Below are 19,907 nucleotides of genomic sequence, written 5' to 3'. Positions count from 1 at the left end.
CGATTGATGTCAGATTCTGCCAAATATATCAGGTCTAGAAAAATATTAGATTTACTGTAATTTTACTTGAACCATCACTGGTAGAAACATGGGACAGGAGCTAGAACTAGAATTCCTCTGATGTAAGTTATGATAGTGACATTTAGCTAGAATCTCCTATTTACTTCTCTATCAGGGCCAGCCACTCCTGTGGGTATAAATCATAGATTTTCCTTTTCTTAAATTCCAGTTTTTAAAGAAATTTCTCCATTTTTGTTGCTGTCGTTGTGGAGGACTCTTGCTTAGTTTTAAGTGCTGAAGCAGATAGTCCCCTATTTTACTTATGTTTATATTGCCACAGTGATTGAACATCTTCTCTATAATAGTTGATCACCTTTAGAAGATAACATAGCTATTATTCTGTCAATTAATATAATTCCAATGTAAAAGTTAATAATAGTTCATGATACCTGTTAGAATAACTGATGATCCAAGTGCACTTTGTTTTCTTTTAGATGAAAGTAACCATAAAGTAATTTGCTAGGAAGAGACCATATTTGGATTCTTAAATCTCTCTATATATCTAAAATTTATATTTGTTTATCACATATTTAAAGCTGACAGTTCCCATACCCACTTCTCTCACCCTCTAAACCAGAAAACCCACTGTTTTCTTCCTTCTCTCAACCTCTGCTTTCTCTCCCCCGTCAAGTAAGAAAGAGCAAGAAAAAGTTTTTGTTTTTTTAAAAAAAATAGGAAAGTAGATTTAGAATTTTCTTATGGAAAAAGAAAAAACTAGAAGATGAAGGTGGTAACTACAACTATAATTTTGTTTTCATTTTTTAAAAGATGGATGTAAAGGCATTAGTAATATATATTGTTTTGTCCTGTTGATGTTTTATAACTCTAACAACAGTTTAAGCTAGGGTCTGGAATTTACATTTTGAGGAATTCAGACTTTTTATTTAGAATACCCAAACAAAACTTTTCTGTGTATAGCTTTACTAACTTTGCAGAAATCTAATTTTTGAACAAATTAGAAGGACAGCAAATTTATAGAAAACAGAAGAAAAGGAAGAAAGAGGTCCATTTCTGAAAAACCTTTCTTAACAATTGACAGCATGATTTCTAAGGTTTAAACTTAGTAATGTTTCTCTATATCAGAAAGATAGAATTTGTACAGATCTTTTATGGTTACTATTCATTCTGCTGATTAAACTCAATATGTGTTATTTATGGTCAGTAATACAGTCAAACAGAATTAAGAAGAAAAGGAAGAGTCAAAAGTAGAAATGAAAAATTTCTCCTGTGAGTAGGTGGGTAGATTACTCAGTAGTAGACAAATTTGGGTAGTGGGAACAGTGCATAATGATTTACAAGTTTGGTTTTGGTTATGCTACATTTTAAAGAAGCTGTGGAAAAAAATGTGGCCAGTAGATACTTAAAAATATCTAGAATCCTGGAGAGAAGAATTCAGTTATGAGGGTTAGATTTGTGAATTACCACAGATGATAATCATAAGTGACAATTAAATTAGCAAAATAGGTAAATTTCTAGAGAGAATAAATAACAGGGAGAAAACTAACCCAAAAGAACATCTTATAGTTCCTGGAGAACTATAAGAGAATACTTTTTGCTGAAAGCCAAGGGAGGAGGAGTTCTTGGTACTTAGATTGTCAGTAGCTAAAATAGCTTTGTTTTACTTTTGCATGTCTTTGTTTTAAAATTTCTTAGAGATTTTATGATTCTCAGAAGCCCTCTGCGTTTCATAAAAATTTATCAAGAATTCTAGATTGTCCAATAGCATTTCTTTAAATAATAAACAATACCCTGACAAAATAGAACCTCATCAGACTGAGACATTTGACAATTTATGGCTGATAGTGAGGGAGACATCCCTAGAAATTGGAGTATAGTTATAAAAAATCAGTGGGAACATTACCCTTCAGTTTGTGTTCGAGTGTTAGACTGAAATATTCCCATATTGTGAAGGTGACCTTCTAAATAGACTTCAACTTAAGAAATTTAAATATTTGTGTAGTAAATATTTAAATTTTTTATTGTCATTATGGTTATTGAAAAAATTTGCTTTGCAATAAATATTACAATTTGAGAACATTTGTTTTCTTCAGTTACATCCAGCTGAGAGTTTAAAATTTGTCAGTCAAACCTAAGAGTTATTTTGTGTGCCTGTTAATCAACACAGGGACCAGATTGTTGTCTTTTTGTGTCTATGTAATAACTTAATGCTTTTTAAATTTTTAGAACCTAATCCACCAATTGATCAAGTTATACAGAAACCAGGAGTTGTACAGAGATTTGTGAAATTTCTTGAAAGAAATGAAAATTGTACTTTACAAGTGAGTTCTATAGTTTTCTTTCTTAATCTTTTTCCAGAAATGACATAATAAGAGTTTCTAATGAAAGCAACATAAGCATTCAGTGATTACTTGGCAATTAAAGGAAAAGGTAGCGCTACTTGTCTTGCTGTGGCCATGGTTGCAGTGCTAACTTCTCCTAGAAACTGTTAATTTCATTAAACAATTTTGGGAAAAGTTTATAAAATTATTCCAGATCTTAATAAAATTTGTAGTTATCAACCTTTAATAACTTTTTTGTTTTAGAAGACCTCAAACTAAAATGTTCACTATGGTTAAATTTATTTTGGCTATTAGTTAACTTGGGTTGTAACTGCTTAGGATAAACTCTTTTACCTCTTAAAACATTTTATTTGAAAATTAGGGTTTTTTTTTTTTTGAAAAATGAACAGATCAGTATAATCTACTAAAAATGGATCAAAGTTAGGTTTGTGTCATAAAGAGCATTACTTCTTAATTATACTTCTTAATGTCAGTTTTAAGATCTCTTCCAAATAATTGGCTATTAATAGCAAATTATTGATATTACCAAATATTATACTGTTAAAAAAAAGATTGCTCTTACTGACCTTCATTGCTATATATATCCTTAAGTAAAAGTACAGGGCAGAAGTATAGCTATCAGGATTTGCCCAAGACCTACCACTTAGTTTATCGATGTTATTGTCAGTAATGGAGGACTGTTACTGGTATTTTAGTAATAGTTGTTGAAATTACAACTTAGGATAGTGTTCCACTTATCTGAATAATTTGGGAAAGGTCCTCACATTTTAGTAATAAACAGTGGAATGTGTTGCACAGGTGAGTGTTACCCATCACAAGTTGTATGCTGAAAATTCTTGAGAATATTTGCAATAAGTGTCTGAAGAAAATACCACTTTATTCATGTTAAAGTCTGTCAATTAGTTTTCAAAGTCTTTAGGTATTAGTGCTGTAAGGGCTGGAGATCATGACTTCTAGTTCATTTGCCTTATAGATAAGCCCCGAGTCCAGACTAAAATCCAAGCCTTCTGATATCTAGTTTATTATTTGGTTCTTTAATTCTAAATGAGTGAAAGAGAAAATGAGTGAATATGAATAAATAAAATTAAGTGTTAATTTGAACTGTACATTGTGTAAGGCATTATAGTTACAAAATTGAGTAAGTTATTGTCCCTCTCTGCAGAAATTCTTCACTTTTTGTTGGGGAAGACAAATACATAAATGGACCTGTGATACCATAGTATGCTTAGTGCTATAACAAATATAAACCAAGAGCTTTGATAGCATAGACAACATAGCAACTTAGCTGTTTAGGGGAAGTCGAGGAAGACTTCACAAAAGTAGTGTTACATGGGTAGTCTTAAGGATAAATGAGAGTTTGGCGGACTGAAAAGAAGAAAATTAATATCAGATTGATGATATCATGTATAGAGAGCATAGAGTATTCAAGAACATTAGGTGCTTGAGCATTTATTAATCACTATAATTAAAACCTAATGAAATTCAATAGTATGGTCTTGGGACAGCTATATGCTGTCCCATATTACTCACGTTCGTATGAAATATGCTAATTCAGAACACTGGTCTGTCTAACTAAGGCCTCAAACTGAGAGCCTGCAAGCCAGTTTCGCCCACAAATTTTGTTTGGCCTGCATGTGTTTTAAAAGATGCGAATTAGATATTAGATTTTAAAATTGGGGAATTTCAAGTGAAAATCTAGCCTTGTGGCTTCTTTTGACAAATAGAAAAATTAGCTTTGTTGCCACATAGTGAAGACCTGAGTAGGAGTTCTTCTTTTTTTAAAAGTTACTTTTTTCCCCCTTTTAAAAAATCATAGCCATGCTCTCCAGTTTGCCACTGTTCTCCACTTGCTCATATGACTCTTTATTTAATTATCTGTTCTATAGACTTGTGAATTCACCATTCTTCACTGATGCTTTCTCCTGGAGATGGCTAGGACATTTTAATGGAGTAAACTTTTAATTGTCTTTTAGTTTATTTCCTTACCTGTAATTGGTTAGGACTGTGGTCTTCATTTTTTAAAATATAAATTCTTCTCTTAAATTGTTTTCTTAGTCCATAATCATAATAGTAACTGTACTTTTCATGCCTTTCAGTAATGCTTTTGGATGCCTTTTTATTATTATTAATCATAATAATATCTACCTTAATGTGAAAAGTTAACTGTGCCAAATATTTTTAAAGCTGTAGTCAGTTTGCCTGTGGATTTGTAATCATTTACCTTATTGTTTGGGAGACATGAGTTGAATTTTCTCAATTGCTTCCATTATAAATCTATCATATGTAAGTATATCCAAATTCTAATTGAATCGATGGAGTAACTTCTCAGAGGCTCTGCTGCTGAAAAGAAACCTCAGGTCCTGTTTATGGCTCTTTTTGACCTTGCACAAATAACCTAAATCTTGAGACTTCTAATTTTCTTAGTTTTTAAATGAGGAGGTTGGTACTAGATGATCCCCCTCAGGAAACAAAAGTACCATTTACAATTCTAGATTTCATAAATATACTGTTGCTCTATTAAGTAGTGTTTCATTTATTTTTAAACCGCTTGATTTTAGAACACCTGGCTCTCTAGTAGTAGACATAAGGAGTTTTATGAATTATAAATTCAAATATGCTCATTTGTTTATGATTTTGTAAATTTTTATTATATTCTTCTTAGTTCTTTTTTTCCGGATCAAACAGTCTTTTAAAGTAAGGATTTTTTTCTGTGAAATCTAATTTCAATTGGATCTTACTAATTATGTCAGTCTTTATCGCAGACTTGTGCAGCTAAATCTTTATTCCCTTTTTCCCTTCTTCCTTTTTATGACATTTCTTTGGTGCTTTCATTTATTCTGCTTTATTTTTCCTTAGTTTGAAGCTGCATGGGCATTAACTAATATAGCATCTGGAACTTTTCTGCATACCAAGGTAGTGATTGAAACTGGGGCTGTTCCAATTTTTATCAAACTTCTTAATTCAGAGCATGAAGATGTACAAGAACAGGTAAATTTCTAGTTTAAGCTGTTATGTTTACTAGATTAATTTTCTTGTGAAAGTACCATTTGTGATTTTGATTTGAAATTTATTTTTACCAAATTGCCTGTGTATTGCATTTTCTAAAATATAGTAATTTCTATTTAGTGTCAAATTAGAAAGGAGGAAGAATTAACTGTCTCAGACATCATCCTGGGTTATATATGTGTGATCTCAGCTATCAGGAAGTAGTAGTCCCATTTATTTATAAAAAAGCATACCGAGACCCAGAAAAGTTAGTAATTTACCCAAAGTCACAGCGAATGGTTGAACCAAATTTTAAACCTGTACCAGTCTGAATCCTTATTTTTTTGCATGTATGTAGATTATTTTGTTGTTTCTTTTTAAAACATTACATAATTTTGAATACAGCCATTTTAAAATAAATTTTATGAATAAATTCTCATAGTTTTTTTGGTCTTACATATTTATTAAATGTTTGAACTTTTTTTTTGCTTTTTTCATCTTTACTGAAATATAATAGACAATTAGTTGCTTGTATTTATATTGTACAATTTAATGAGTTTTTTTCAATTATAGTTGGCATACAATAATATATCAGTTTTAGTTGTATAGCGTAGTTATCAGAAATCCACATAACTTGCAAAGTGATCACCACACTAAATCTAGTACCCTTCTTCCTCCTTACCTATTTATTAACTATCTTCCCCATGGTACACTCTACATTTCCATGTCTATTCTGCATCTACCCATTTGTACCTCTTAATCCCTTTGCCTTTTTTTTCTCCCTCCCAAGTCCCCTCCTATCTAGTATCCCTCTAAATATTCTCTGTATTTATCTCATAGTTGTTTTAAGAGGGAAAATTTAAACATACCATTTGTACCATCCAAAGAAAATCAAATGTTTTAATATTTTGTTTTGAATCCTTTTTATGCAAATTGATTTTCTGTATATATACATATATATGTATGTATATATAAAATTATTTTCCTCAACTTATCACTAATATTAGGAGACTTTTCTTACAGCATTAATTATATTCCAAGAAAATTTTACTGATTACTCATTATCTGTTCATGTACCATAATTTATCTATTTCTTCATTGTTGTACGTTGGGGTTATTTCTAGCTTATTAGTGTTATTAATAACATTGTGATAACATTATTATATATCAATCTTTATGTGCCTCTTAATTATTTTATTAGAGAAAAGTGACTTTACCCTGTCAAAAGAAAACAATTTTAAGTTCTTATTACATATTTCAAAGTTGACCTCCAAAAGAGTTATGCCAGTTGATATTCCTACCAACAGAATATTAGACTTCACAGAGGGAAAATGTCATTACTTTAAAAGGTTTTTCTTAAAAAAAAAAAAAATGAAAAGAAACTTAGGTCTTGAGTAGATATTAAAAATATTAACTCATGCTTTAAAAATTAAAATTTTCCCAATTGGAAAAGTAACCTATGTCCACTTTTATACTTATATGAAAAATTTGAAACGAGAATATAATAAAATGATAATTTGCATTTGCACAGTTTCTCATCTAAATGAAATTTAATAAGTAAATAATTTGATCATTTACTACTATTCATTTAAAAAATTATAATGAACCTGGACTAATTCTAAACTTATTTTCAAGGATCAATCTACGCCAATTTTAATATTAACTTTACCTCACTTTTCTATGCTTTGTCGCTCTTTCCCTTCTTCTTTTATAAATCAGTCCCTTCCCAGTGAGTAGAGTCCTGGGCATAGGAGCAAACCTCTAGTAGAGGTTATTGGAAAATTCACTAAATAGATATATGTTGTCTCTCCTTGTAGATTCAGTATCTCTTTATTGAACAGAATAAATATATCAGAAGTATGTAACGAAATTTTAAAAACCGACCTTTCAGTTTGATTAAAATATTATTTATTTTATTATGCTTTTAAAGTTTTTTTTCTTAGTCTTACTGGCATTTTTTTAACTTCTTGAAAAGTTCATTCTGTACTAAAATCTCATCTTAAAAGAGAGCATCGTATTTAAGAAATTGTTATAACAATATTTTTTTCTTATTTTTCTAAGGCTGTTTGGGCACTTGGTAATATTGCTGGTGACAATGCAGAATGCAGAGATTTTGTTTTGAATTGTGAAATACTTCCACCACTTTTAGAGTAAGTAGTCTAAATTTAATGTAATTAAAGTAATACTACTTTTGGAAAAGAAAACTATATTTTACACTGTACTTCTATATACATAATTAAATTCTTCAGTGATGTTTTTAAATTTGGCTTATGTTTAACCATGCCTGCAAAAGCTTGAAAATACTAGAAAAAAATTTCCAACTGTGTCATATCTGTCTTTTATGTTCTCTTGAGACATACTTCACAATGGTCATTGTTTACTTGTTGCTTACTATGCTAAGATAACTATTCTGCAAAAAGAAAAAAGAAAAAAGGATATGTAGTCGTTTTTAATACAATAAAAATTCAAATTTTACCAAAGTTGGGAATCTTTAACAGATGATGTATTTAGGTTGTCATGTTTTTATATTTGATTTTGAGATGTTCTGAGAACAAAGATCATAAGAGATTTTTCTTTCAGAATTAGAATTTTACTTAAAGTGATTTATCTAGTGGTTTCTTTTACAAATACTTTACACACTTTTTAAAAAAAGAAATTACCTTTAATGTAAGGTCCTATACAGAAATGACAAAATTATTTGACAGTAGGTTTCTTTATCTATCTTGGCTATCATTCACTAAGAGAATCTTTAGGCTAAGCAGCAAGTAGTGAGAATGAAAAAAAAATTAATTGAGATGATTGGAAGAAAAATTTTATTCTTTTCATTTCTGTGCCATTTTCTATCCTCTCTGAGCTGAGGAATTCAATTCATTTTTAGATACTAGTTTGCAAAAGGTATTTTGTTTTAGAGTGAGTAGTTTTCTAAGGACAGAAGTGATTTCTCAGCATAATTTCATTCAACTAACAAGAAGTACTTACTCGATGTAGGCCACTGAATCACTTGCTATATTGTCATTTATTTTAGGCTTATCCAAAGTTAACGTTCCATAGTATATGAGACTTTAGCTGAGCTATAAAGGAAAATACTGATTTGGAGTTCAATACCAGAGTTATTTTGAAGTTTGTACTATTAAAAGCATCTCTTAAATTTTTAATTTAAGATTTTTCTGGCCTGATTCTTTTTACTTTTGGTCTCTGTCTCTACATTATTTTATTATTTGTTAATATCTCAAATTGATAATGGTTTATGAAATAGTAAGTAAGCATTTTTAGTGCTAATTTCTTTAAATATTCTAAGGAGCTTTTAATTGTAACTGAAAAATAAAACTCTAATGGATAGCAGACAGTACTCAGCTATGTAGTGCTAGTTATAATAATTTTCAGTAAAAACGTAGACTTAGAAAGTTAGAAAATTTCAAAGTTTTATTTAAAATGAGAAAGACAGTAAGAAGGAAGTTATGTCAAGTTAGAAAAAAGATGCTCTCACTTTAGTTGAGCAAAAAGAAAAAAGTTATTAGTTTATAAAAGATTATGGATTATCTGTTGTTCACATTGAAATTTACACTTAGCTAATGCTTAAATTAAGTAAATATAAAACTTTTATTAATGCATAGTTTGTTAATTCCATTTGAATCAGTTTTAATTTTTTTTTATTCTAATTCATTTGATTCTCAGTAAATATAAACCTTTTACTACTACAGACTATAAATACTGACACAACTTTGTGTTTTTAAATTTAATTTAACCTTAATTTTTAATACAGCAAATCTGGACAAGAGATTTGTACTTTCTCATAATAACTTTATTTATATAGATAAAGAAGAATAGTATACAACACAGGTTGGTCAACCACAGTCCTCAGGCCAAATCTGGTGTGCTTCCTGTTTTGTAAATAAAGTATTGTTGGAACACAATCACATCCATTACCTTATCTAATGTCTGTGGTTGCTTTCATGCTATGTCCACAGAGAGAAAGGGCTGAAAAGCCTAAAATATTTACTGAAAAAATTTGTCAACCCCTGCTATAGAAAAATCAGTGTAACTATTTTATTTTTAAAAGAGTTAATGAAAGGTTTTAGGCCTCAGAGACCCTTTATAGGAAAACCTTTAGAACAGATTTTTTTGGTAAAATACACATAACCTAAAATTTACCATTTTAACCATTTTAAAATATACAGTTTACTGGCATTCAGTACATTAGCAATGTTGTGTAGTTCCAGAACTTTTTATCACCCCAGACTGAAAACTTAGTACTCTTTAAACAGTCACATCCTATTTCCTCATTATCCCAGCCCTTGGAAGCCACTGACCTACTGTCTGTCTCTATGGATTTGCCTATTCTGGATATTTCATATAAGTGGAATTATACAAATTGTGACCTTTTGTGTCCGGTTTCTTTCACTTAGCATATTGTTTTCAAGGTTCACCATGTATCAATTCTTTTTAGGTTGAATAATATTTTATTGTATGACTGTACCACATTGTGTTCATCCATTCATCAAATGATAGTCATTTGGTTGTTTCTATCTTTTGACTACTGTAAATAGTGCTCCAATGAACATTTGTACACAAGTTTTTGTTTGAACACCAGTCTTCAATTCTTTTAGGGCTATACCTATGATTGGAATTACTGGGTCATATGGTAGTTCTATCTTTAACTTTGTAGGACTTACCAAACTGTTTTCCATGGCAGCTGTACCATTTTACATTCCCACCAGCAATGTATGAGGGTTCTATTTTCTCCACATTCTCACCAACATGTATTGTTATTTGTTATTCTGATTTAAGCCATCTTAGTGGGTATGAGCTAGTATCTCATTTTGTCTTAATTTGCATTTCCTAATGATGAACATCTTTTCATGCATTTGTTGGTCATTTGTGTATCTTTGGAGAAATGTCTATTTTGGTCTTTGCATATTTTTTAATTCAGTTATTTGTTGTTAGGTTGTAAGAGTTCTTTATACCTTCTGGGCAGATTCTTATATATATGATTTACAGATATTTTTTGCCTTCTCTGGGTTGTCTTTTCACTATATTGATAGTGTCTGTTGATTCACAAAAGTTTTTCATTTTGGTGAAATCCAGTTTATTTATTTTTTCTTTTGTTGTTTATGCTTTTGGTTTCATAGATTTTGCCAAATCTGAGGTCATGAATATTTACTTTTATGTTTTCTTCTAAGAGTTTTATAGTTTAACCTCTTGTTTTTACATCTTTGGGATACATGTAGACATCTACTTGTCCCAGCATGATTTATTGAAAATATTATTCTTTTCCCATTGAGTGATCTTGACACTCTTGCTGAAAATGAATTGACCATACATGTGTGGTTTTATTTCTGGATTTTCTGGAACTTCTCAATTCTATTCCATTACTCTATATATCTGTCCTTATGCAAGTAATATATGGTTTTGATTAATGTGGCTTTGTGTTAAGTTTCAAAATCAGGTGCGAGTACTTAAAATTAAAAAAAATTTTTTTTTTTAGCTATTTAGGACTCCTTGAAATTCCATATGAATTTGAAGATTGATTTTTTTCATTTCTGCAAAAAAGACAACAGGCATTTTCATAGGGATTACATTGCAACTTTGGAGAGTATTGCTATCTGAACAATATTAGATCTTCTATTCATGAACAAGAGAAATCTTTTACTATACCGGCGTACTTCATTTTATTGCTCTGATTTTTCTAGTTTCTTAAGATGGACGTTTAGATTATTTATTTGGGATTTTGTTTTTGTTTTTGTTTCTTTGTTTATTTTTAAATTTTTTTATTTTATTATACTTTTAATGTAGATGTTTACAGCTAGATATTTCCCTCTGAGCATTGCTTTCACTACATCCTGTATTAATAGTTATGTTTTCATTTTAATTTATTTTGAAGTATTTTCTAATTTCCTTGTGATTTTTTTTTATCCCATTGGTCATTTAAAAGTATGTTACTTAATTCCCACATATTTGTGAATTAACCAGTTTTCCTTCTATTAGTGATTTTTAGTTTTAGTCCATTGTGGTCAGAAAATATCCTTTGTATGATTTCAGTTTTTTAAAATATATCAGATTTGCTTTGTTATATAACATATGGTATATCTTGGAGAATATTCCTTGTGCTCTTGAAAAGAATATATATTTTGCCGTTATTGACTAGAGTGTTGTACAGATGTCTATTTAGCTCCTTTATAATATTGTTGAAGTCCTCTATTTTCTTATCAATCTTCTATCTTAGTGTTCTATCTATTATTGAAAATAGTATATTGAAGTCTCTAACTACGGTTGTATAACTAGTTCTCTCTCCAAATCTGTCAATTTTTGCTTTGTATATTTTGATATGTTATTTGGTCTTATAAGTTTATGTGTTATAGCTTCATGATGGATTCACTCTTTTATCAATCTATAATGTCCTTTGTTTTTTAATCCATTTCCCATTTACCCTGAGAATACTTGCCAGCAGCACTTGTAGTTGCAGTGTTTACCTCGAGATAACTCATGATTACAGTCCTAACCTTACCCACAAAGGTTGCCATGGAATGTCTCACTTTCATTATTATTTTTGCATTGCTCTAGCATATCGATAATGTTTGGAAACAAATGACATCATTCTGTTTATAGAATGTTTTTAGTAGTGGTATTTCCATTTACAAAATATAGTAATTCTCAATTGCTAAGAATGTCATATCCTAGAAAACATAACATTCTTATGCATGATGTTAATGCTGGCAGTGAGCTGCACTTTTTTTTTCTATACAGGAAATGGGTTAAAACAATTTTTGACTTAAAGTGTGTTTGTCTGATATTAGTGTAGCTACCCTAGCTTTGGGTTATTATTTGCATGGAATCTTTTTCTATCCTTTTCACTTTCAACCTATTTGTGTCTTTGAATCTAAAGTGTATGTCTTGTAGAGTGTGTTATAGATGGCTCATGGATTGTCATTTTTTTTTTTTAATGAATTCTGCCAGTTACTACCTTTTAATTTGAGAGTTTAATCCCTTTATATTCAGTGTAAATACTGATGAGAAAGGACCCCTGCCATTTCATTGTTTTCTGTACCTTTTTTCTTATATCTTTTTTCTCCCCTCAATTCTTTCCTTGTTGCTTTCTTTTATGTTTGACTTTTTTTTTTTTTGGTTACATAGTGTATTGATTCCCATTTCTTTCTCTTTTCTGTGTATTTTTTGGCTATTTTCCTAATGATTAATCTAGGAAGTATAAATAACATTTTAAACTTCTAACAATCTTGTTTGAATTAATGCCAATTTAGTCTCAGTATTATACAAAACTCCTGTACATCTCTGTTCCACCCCTTTAAGTTGTTATTGTCAAAAATTACATCATTTACATTGTGTGCTCATTAAAACATTTATAATTATTGCTTTATGTATTTTTTAAATCATACAGAAAAAAATTATAAACCTAAAATACAATAATACTTTACTTATGTAGTTATTTTTGGCAGTGTTTTTTATTTCTTCATATGGTTTTGAAGTATTGTTTATTGTCCTTTCATTTCAACCTAAATGACTTATTTTAGTTACTCCGTAAAGAACATCTCCTAGTGATGATTTTTTTCAGCTTTTGTTGTTCTGGGAATCTTTTAAGTTTCTCCTTTACTTTTGAAAGATAGTTTTGCTGAATATAGAACTTTTGGTTGACAGTTTTTTGTTTTGGTATTTTAAATATATAATTGCATTGCCTCTATCCTCCATGGTTTTTGATGAGAAATCAGCTGTTGATCTTGATGAGAGAGTTCTCAGGCAAAACAAAGGAGGGCATCTTACATCAGTCCTTCAGGGAGCACTCAGACAGGTCAAAACAGACAAACACAATTCCTTGGAAACAAAGTCTCCTTAGCTCTTTTTGGAATCAGGAACTTCCAGTGGGAACTCCAGCTTTTCTCTTCAAGGCTGCTGCCAGACTGAGGAGGGGTTTGGACAAGGGTAAGTTATACTGCTAGAAAGTGCTCCTGCCACATTTCAACTCTTCCCTGGTTAAAAGTTTTCTTGGTTCCTTAAACTTTCTGCTATCTTTGAGAGTTCAGGTAAAGTTGATTCTGACAGCATTTGTAAGTTTTTTCAGTGGTTCTGGGGAAGGATATGCCCCAGTGTTCTCTTCTCCACTATTCTGGTATTTCTGATGATGTCGCTCCTGAATTAAGTTATTATTTTTTAAACCTAGGTTCTCTATACTTCTAGCAGCTTGGATATCAAAAATTCTAAGACAATCTGTTTTATTTTAAAAAAAATGGCTTCTTAACAACTGATCTTCATTCAATTTGACCCTATAGTCCTTGCTTCTTGATTTTGTATAATGTATTATTTTCATGGTTAAAAAAAGTAATCAAATACTGTTTTTAAAGTATATAGATTTCCCATGACACCATTTATTTCGAATATGTTTATGTCTTATAAAAATCTACTCAGATCACAGATTCAGATTTTTAACAATAGAGCTGTACTGTATTTTTTTTTTTTTCCTGGAAACATAATGAATTTTAAAAATTCTCTTTTCCTATTTTGCCAGGACATTTTGAATGCCTTATAAAATGTACTAAGAATGTGTATGTTATGATAGAAGATAGCTAAAGAGGGAAAATGAAAGTAAAGTGACAGTTCCTTTTTTCTTTTTCTTGGCAGGTTATTAACAAATTCAAACAGACTTACAACAACCAGAAATGCTGTATGGGCCCTCTCAAATTTATGTAGAGGCAAAAACCCTCCTCCAAACTTTAGTAAGGTATGGTTAAAATACACAAATTTAGTAATCTTTTTATATAAACTTTTAAGTCTCCTTGTAATAGATTTTTAGAGATTGAAGGGACTTAATTCTTATTTTAGTAATTATTTTCCTTATTGACTAGACAATATTTACACATATAAAAACCAAGAGATATACAGTGCAAAGGAAAAGAAAGTTTTCCTTTCTACCCTTACTTCACTCCCTTCAGAAGTAACCACTGTCACTAGGTGTTTATGTGTCTTAGAGTTGACTTTAGTAATCCTCTAGTCTGGTTCTCATCATTTAAAGGAAATTGAAGCCCCCTAAAATTAAGATAATTCCTCCAGTTCCACTGTTGGTTAACTAGTCAAGAGTGGCTTGTGCTTTCCCATTATATTTTTTATCTGTTAGCATATCTTTTCCTCCAGCTACTAACATTTTGCTGCTAAAAGAATAGATTTATAAATTTCAATCTAGTTCTATTGTCTAAAAATAGAATGTGGGTAAATTTTGGGGATACCATTCTACTACTTTTGAAATCAGTGTCTATATGAATTAAAAGTGAAGAATGACCACACTATTTACATTTTGACATCTCTTTGTTCTAATTATATTGCCTGGGTTTTAGCATTTCTTTAACCATAAGTAAGCAGTAAAGATTTTAAAATTTTGTAATAACAAGAATAACTCGTTAAAAAAAAAAACTTCTATATGATGATAATACCTTTGAAATTTATGTAGTATATTTTTCCTGAAGAATTTGCTTTTTGAAAGACATTGAAATTTATAAAATTTGTAATCTGTAAAACCATTAGTCTAAACCACATTTTTCTAAGCTTCTTTTTCTAAAGTTATTACCTTTATGAACTATCTCATGAAACATTGGGGACTTTGAGAGAGGTACATAGATCATGAGAAGTCATGTGGTTATCTAAACGTAAGGTTGATTCACATTTATGGTATTGGTTAATAGACGTTATTTAACAACTTGCAAAAGTTATTTATTAGGGACTGTTTATTTTCTCTTCTGTCCTCCTACCTCTGCTTCTTCCTTCTTCTTCATCAACTCTCAGCTAATGACCTTGCTTCCTACTTCAATGAGAAAATGGAAGCATTCAGAAGAGAGTTTCCAGAGATTACCATCACCACGCTGGGCATCCTGTCATTACTTGTACCTACCTATTACACTTTCCTGTGATTGTTGGTTATTTTTTCCATGTTCCTTTATAAAATTAATTCATCTGCTTCTATGCTGCATAACTTTCTAACTTTCCTATTCAGGGGTATATGTCCAGCAATTCTCTCTTCTCTCTTCAACATTAGCAATTATTTTTCTTTCTTCCACATCATTGTCATTACTATAAAAGTATGCTATTATTTCTTCCATGTTAAATCTTTTCTTTGTCCCTGGGATCTCCTGTCATTTTCCTTGTTAACTATCACCCCATATTTTTGTTCTCTTTTAGAGAAAAATTTCTCATTCATCTATTCTTGTATTGTCTACTTTCTCTCCTTGCTTTTTTTCTTGAATTCACTCCAATCAGGAATTTGCCTCAGTCACTGTACTGAAACTGCTTTCATTAAGGGCATATATGTCTCTCACTGTGAAATCCACGGGTCAATGTTTAAACTTCGTCTTACATGACTTGCTAAGTACAGTGGTTATTTATCAGTGTTCATGGAATCCGATCTGTTTCCTACACATGATACAATTGGTCACTTCCTCCTCCTATATATAATATTTTTAAACTTGGTTTTTAAGCTACTACACTCTCTTAGTTTTCCTTCTACCTCAATGATTGCTGCTTCTCAGTTTCATTTTTTAGTTCCTCCTCTTTTGCTTCCTTAGGTTGAGGGTACAAAGTATATTATTTTGGCTTTTTCTCATCTTTATCTGCACTCACTTTTTCATTGATTTCACCCATTCTGTGACTTTAAATATCATCTACATGCCAGCAACTTCCAGATTTCAATGTTTGATTAAAATATTCTTCTAAACGCCAAACTCTGCATCTTTATTTGGATATCTAAGAGACGTCTCAAACTCAGCATTTCTAAAAATAACTCCATTTCTTTACCCCCCAAACCTGCCCTGCCAACAATCTTTCCTACATTACTCAGAAAACTTTAATATTTTTTGCCTCCCACCCCGCTTTTTTTTTTTTTAATCTCACACTCTACATTTCCTCCATCAGAAAATTCTGTTGGCTCTACTTCTAAAATATATTTAGGTAAGGGTCCCTCTAGACAAATTGAGGATCAAAATGAATAAAGAAAGGAAATATTTTTAACACATCATATTAAAAAAAAAAACTATGTGTCTATCCCTAAAATTAAAATGGAAAAAGAAAAGCCTTTTTTTGTTTTTTTTTTGTTTTGTTTTTTAGAGAATGCCTACTAATAGAAGGGTGTTCGAAAAGACAATCACCATAGTAATAACTCATTCAGGTACAAATCATCAGTGAGTTCTAAAACATTTAGGTGAAAGATTGTTGGGGAACAGAATGTTCACATGATTGGAAAGTATTGCCCTACAGAGTATTATTCATTTCATTGGGGTAGGAGGGAGTTATGCTTACTGTTGAGAATTCCAGGGGACACCAACCACCTTAACCAAATGATTAAAATGATTAACCAAATTATTAAACTTAGCATTACTGACACTATATGCTTTCAGATGTGACATGACTCAGAAGAGCACATGATCACCTGTGTTATGCATGAAACGTTTAACCTGCATCTAATAATGAGGAAACAATAACATAAATCAAAATTGAAGGAATGTCTGCAAAAGAAATGTATTGGACTCTTTAAAATTGCCAGTGTTATGAAAGAACACAAATAAGCTTGGGGAAGTATTCAAGATTAAATGACAGTAAGACACATACCTATTAGAACAGTTAAAATCTCAACAACTGACAATATTAAATGCTCCCCAAATAGAAAGCAACTGAAATTCTTATATATTGCTGACAGGAATGCAAAATGCTACAGACATTTAAATAAACAAGCAGTTTCTTACTATACTATTTAGCAATATGGTACTTACCCAATAGATAAGAGATAGTATGACTACAAAAAGACCTGTATGAAAAATATTTATGGCAGCTTTATTTATTATCACCAAAATTGGAAATAGCCCAAATATACACATTTGATGTATAGATTAACAAATTATGGTTCATTTATATGATACAGTACCATTTATCTATAAAAAGGAAGAAACTACTAATATGTACAACAACATGAGTGAATTTCACAAGTATTAATCTAAGGAAAGAAGGCACACACAAATGCTGTGTGATTTCATTTATATAGTATTTTGGAAAAGACAAAACTAAAGAAACAAACAAAAAAAAACAGGTGAGTGATTACCTGAAAGGGACAGAAGGATATTTTTAGGGGTGATAGAAATAGTCTTTATTTTGATTGGGTGGTAGCTATATAACTGTATACAGTTGTCAAAACTCTCATTAGAACTGTATACTTAAAAAAATTTTTTTACTGTAAGTTATACTTAAATAAACCTGTTTTTTAAAAATATACTAACAAAACAAATAAATGCATTGTTTATTTATTGATTAGATCATAGATCAAAATTAAGTTTTAGCTTAAAAAATTTGAATTTGCTTTAAATCTTAGATAACAGTATTGCAACTATATAAAATTTCTTGGATGTGGTAATTATTTTGTGCCTGAAGAATAATGAAGAATGCCATTTTCTTAGGAGATATATGCTAATGTATTTAGGAGTGAAGTATCATGATAATATCTACAATAAGATCTCAAATAGGCCAGTAAAGTATATATATATTTAATTATATCTGTATATAATTATATAGATGCACTTTGTATGTGTGTGCATGCGTGCGTGTGTGTGTGTGTGCATGCGTGCGTGTGTGTGTGTGTGTGTATATATATATATATATATGCACTTTGTGTATATATGAAAGTGGGGAGAGAGCAAATGTGGCAAAATGTTAACTGGTGAACCTATATGAGTAGTATATGGGTGTTTGTTTATTCATTCTTACTTTTGTAAATTTTCTATAGGTTTGGAATTTTTCAAAATAATATATTGAGGAAAGAAATATATCACCTTCCTTGTTACCACCTGGTCCATGCTACCATCTGTCTTTTGTCTGTGTTATTGCAGTAGCTTCCTAATAAATCTTTCTTTTCTCTTTACCCGTCATTTTCTATTCCCAAGCTAACAGATAGGATGATCCTGTTAAAATGTTAGTATATACCACATCTCTGTTCAGAATCTTGCCACAGCTCCTTACATTTTATTCAGAGTACAAGATAAATTTGTTAAATATCCTATGAGAATTTTCATCATCTGGCCCTTCTGTCATCTCTCTTATTCAACTCTTACTGTTTTCCTTTACATTTCATTCAAGCCACAGGCCTGCTTGTTGTTCCTGAGACACACAAAACATGCTCTTGCCTTCGTTCTAGCTGTTCCCGCTACCTAGAACAATGGTTCTCCAAATTTTTTACCCCAGGACCCCTTTCCATTTCTAAAAATTACAGAGACCCAAAGCTCTTATTTACATGGTTTATATGTAGCAATATTTACTATATTAGAAATTAAAACAAAAAATTTAAATATTTATTAATTCATATAAAAATAACAAACCCATTGCATGGTAAGTGATTTTTTTTTTTATGAAAAATACTTCTAAAATAAAAATTTTGTGAAAAGAGTAGTATTGATTTACTTTTTTGCAGATCTCTTTAATATCTGGAGACATACAACTGGAATCTCATTTCTGACTGCATTTATCTGTTGTGATATGCTGTTTTAGTTGAAGTATATGAAGTCTTTTCAGATAATCATTAATATTTCTTGATACTATACTAAAATTTAAGTGGTAGCTTTTTTAAAAGTTGCATTAAGGAATCTGAAATCATATCATTGAATTTTTTGTACTTTGTTATATTAAAATCCACTGGTCTTTTTTGCACTTTAAATGGATCTTTTTCTCAGGTATGATTTTGTAACATCATGCATTGGTCATTTGGACTATAGGAACTACTGAATTCTGCATCTCTTAACAAATGTTGACATTTCATTATACAATATATTTTTTAAAAAATAACAATATAACCACCAATGTTGGAAAGCTGTCAGACTTAACCAAGGTGGATACAAGATTTCCAAAATTCTAACATTTGTTTGAAATTTCAAAATTTATCATTGGCAACAAATATTGCTTATTGCTTCCTTGAAGCGATAGACTTACTTTGTTTATTTTCAAAAAAAAAAAAAAATCTGCCAAAGACCTAATAAAGATTAATAGTCACCCAAGTGAAAAATGATATTTTCATGGGGGGGGAAAAAAAAAGTCTGCCAAAGACCTAATAAAGATTAATAGACATCCAAGTGAAAAATGGTATTTTTATGGGGAAAAAATGGCTAATACAGTTTGCACTGAGACGAGTGCTTTTCCTAGAGGCCACCATCATACTTTGGTATGTAGAAGTGCTCTAAATGCATATTTCCCATTTCATCTCACAATGTATTAAAAAACGTGTTCAAGAATTGAGATTTCATAAAATTAGAAATTTTTAATGCTACTTCAAGGAAATTCTTAAATGAAACTGGCTTCCCTCCCCTCTTTTTAACTGCAAGTGTGTAGAGGTGAAAAATATAAAGATCTGTGGTACATTTTGTACCACTGCCTTGATTTGTGCTAAGGTGCTGATAGTTTTACCCACCATTGTTTTATACCTTTAGTGTAAATGTCAACAAAATGGAAAAAAGAAAAGTTATGTGTTAGTATAGTTATGAAAATAGTTTTGTTATGAAAGACCTCCTAAAGGTTTTAAAAACCTCCCCAGGAGTC

The 19,907-nt window shown here is 30.5% G+C and overlaps 1 protein-coding gene across 2 annotated transcripts in view; it reads left to right on the top strand.

Moving 5' to 3' along the window:
- Positions 1-19,907, top strand: part of KPNA5 (karyopherin subunit alpha 5) — a 45,931-nt gene that overhangs the window by 11,356 nt on the left and 14,668 nt on the right. For both annotated transcript variants that reach the window (XM_011364768.2, XM_011364767.2), the window contains 4 exons: positions 2,245-2,339; positions 5,217-5,348; positions 7,407-7,495; positions 13,974-14,073. In XM_011364768.2, the coding sequence (XP_011363070.1) occupies positions 2,245-2,339; positions 5,217-5,348; positions 7,407-7,495; positions 13,974-14,073 (416 nt within the window). The remainder of the gene's footprint in view (positions 1-2,244; positions 2,340-5,216; positions 5,349-7,406; positions 7,496-13,973; positions 14,074-19,907) is intronic.

The sequence above is a fragment of the Pteropus vampyrus genome, unplaced genomic scaffold (assembly GCF_000151845.1).
Source record: "Pteropus vampyrus isolate Shadow unplaced genomic scaffold, Pvam_2.0 Scaffold101, whole genome shotgun sequence".
NCBI lineage: Eukaryota > Metazoa > Chordata > Mammalia > Chiroptera > Pteropodidae > Pteropus > Pteropus vampyrus.
This window is presented reverse-complemented; position numbering and strand designations above follow the sequence as displayed.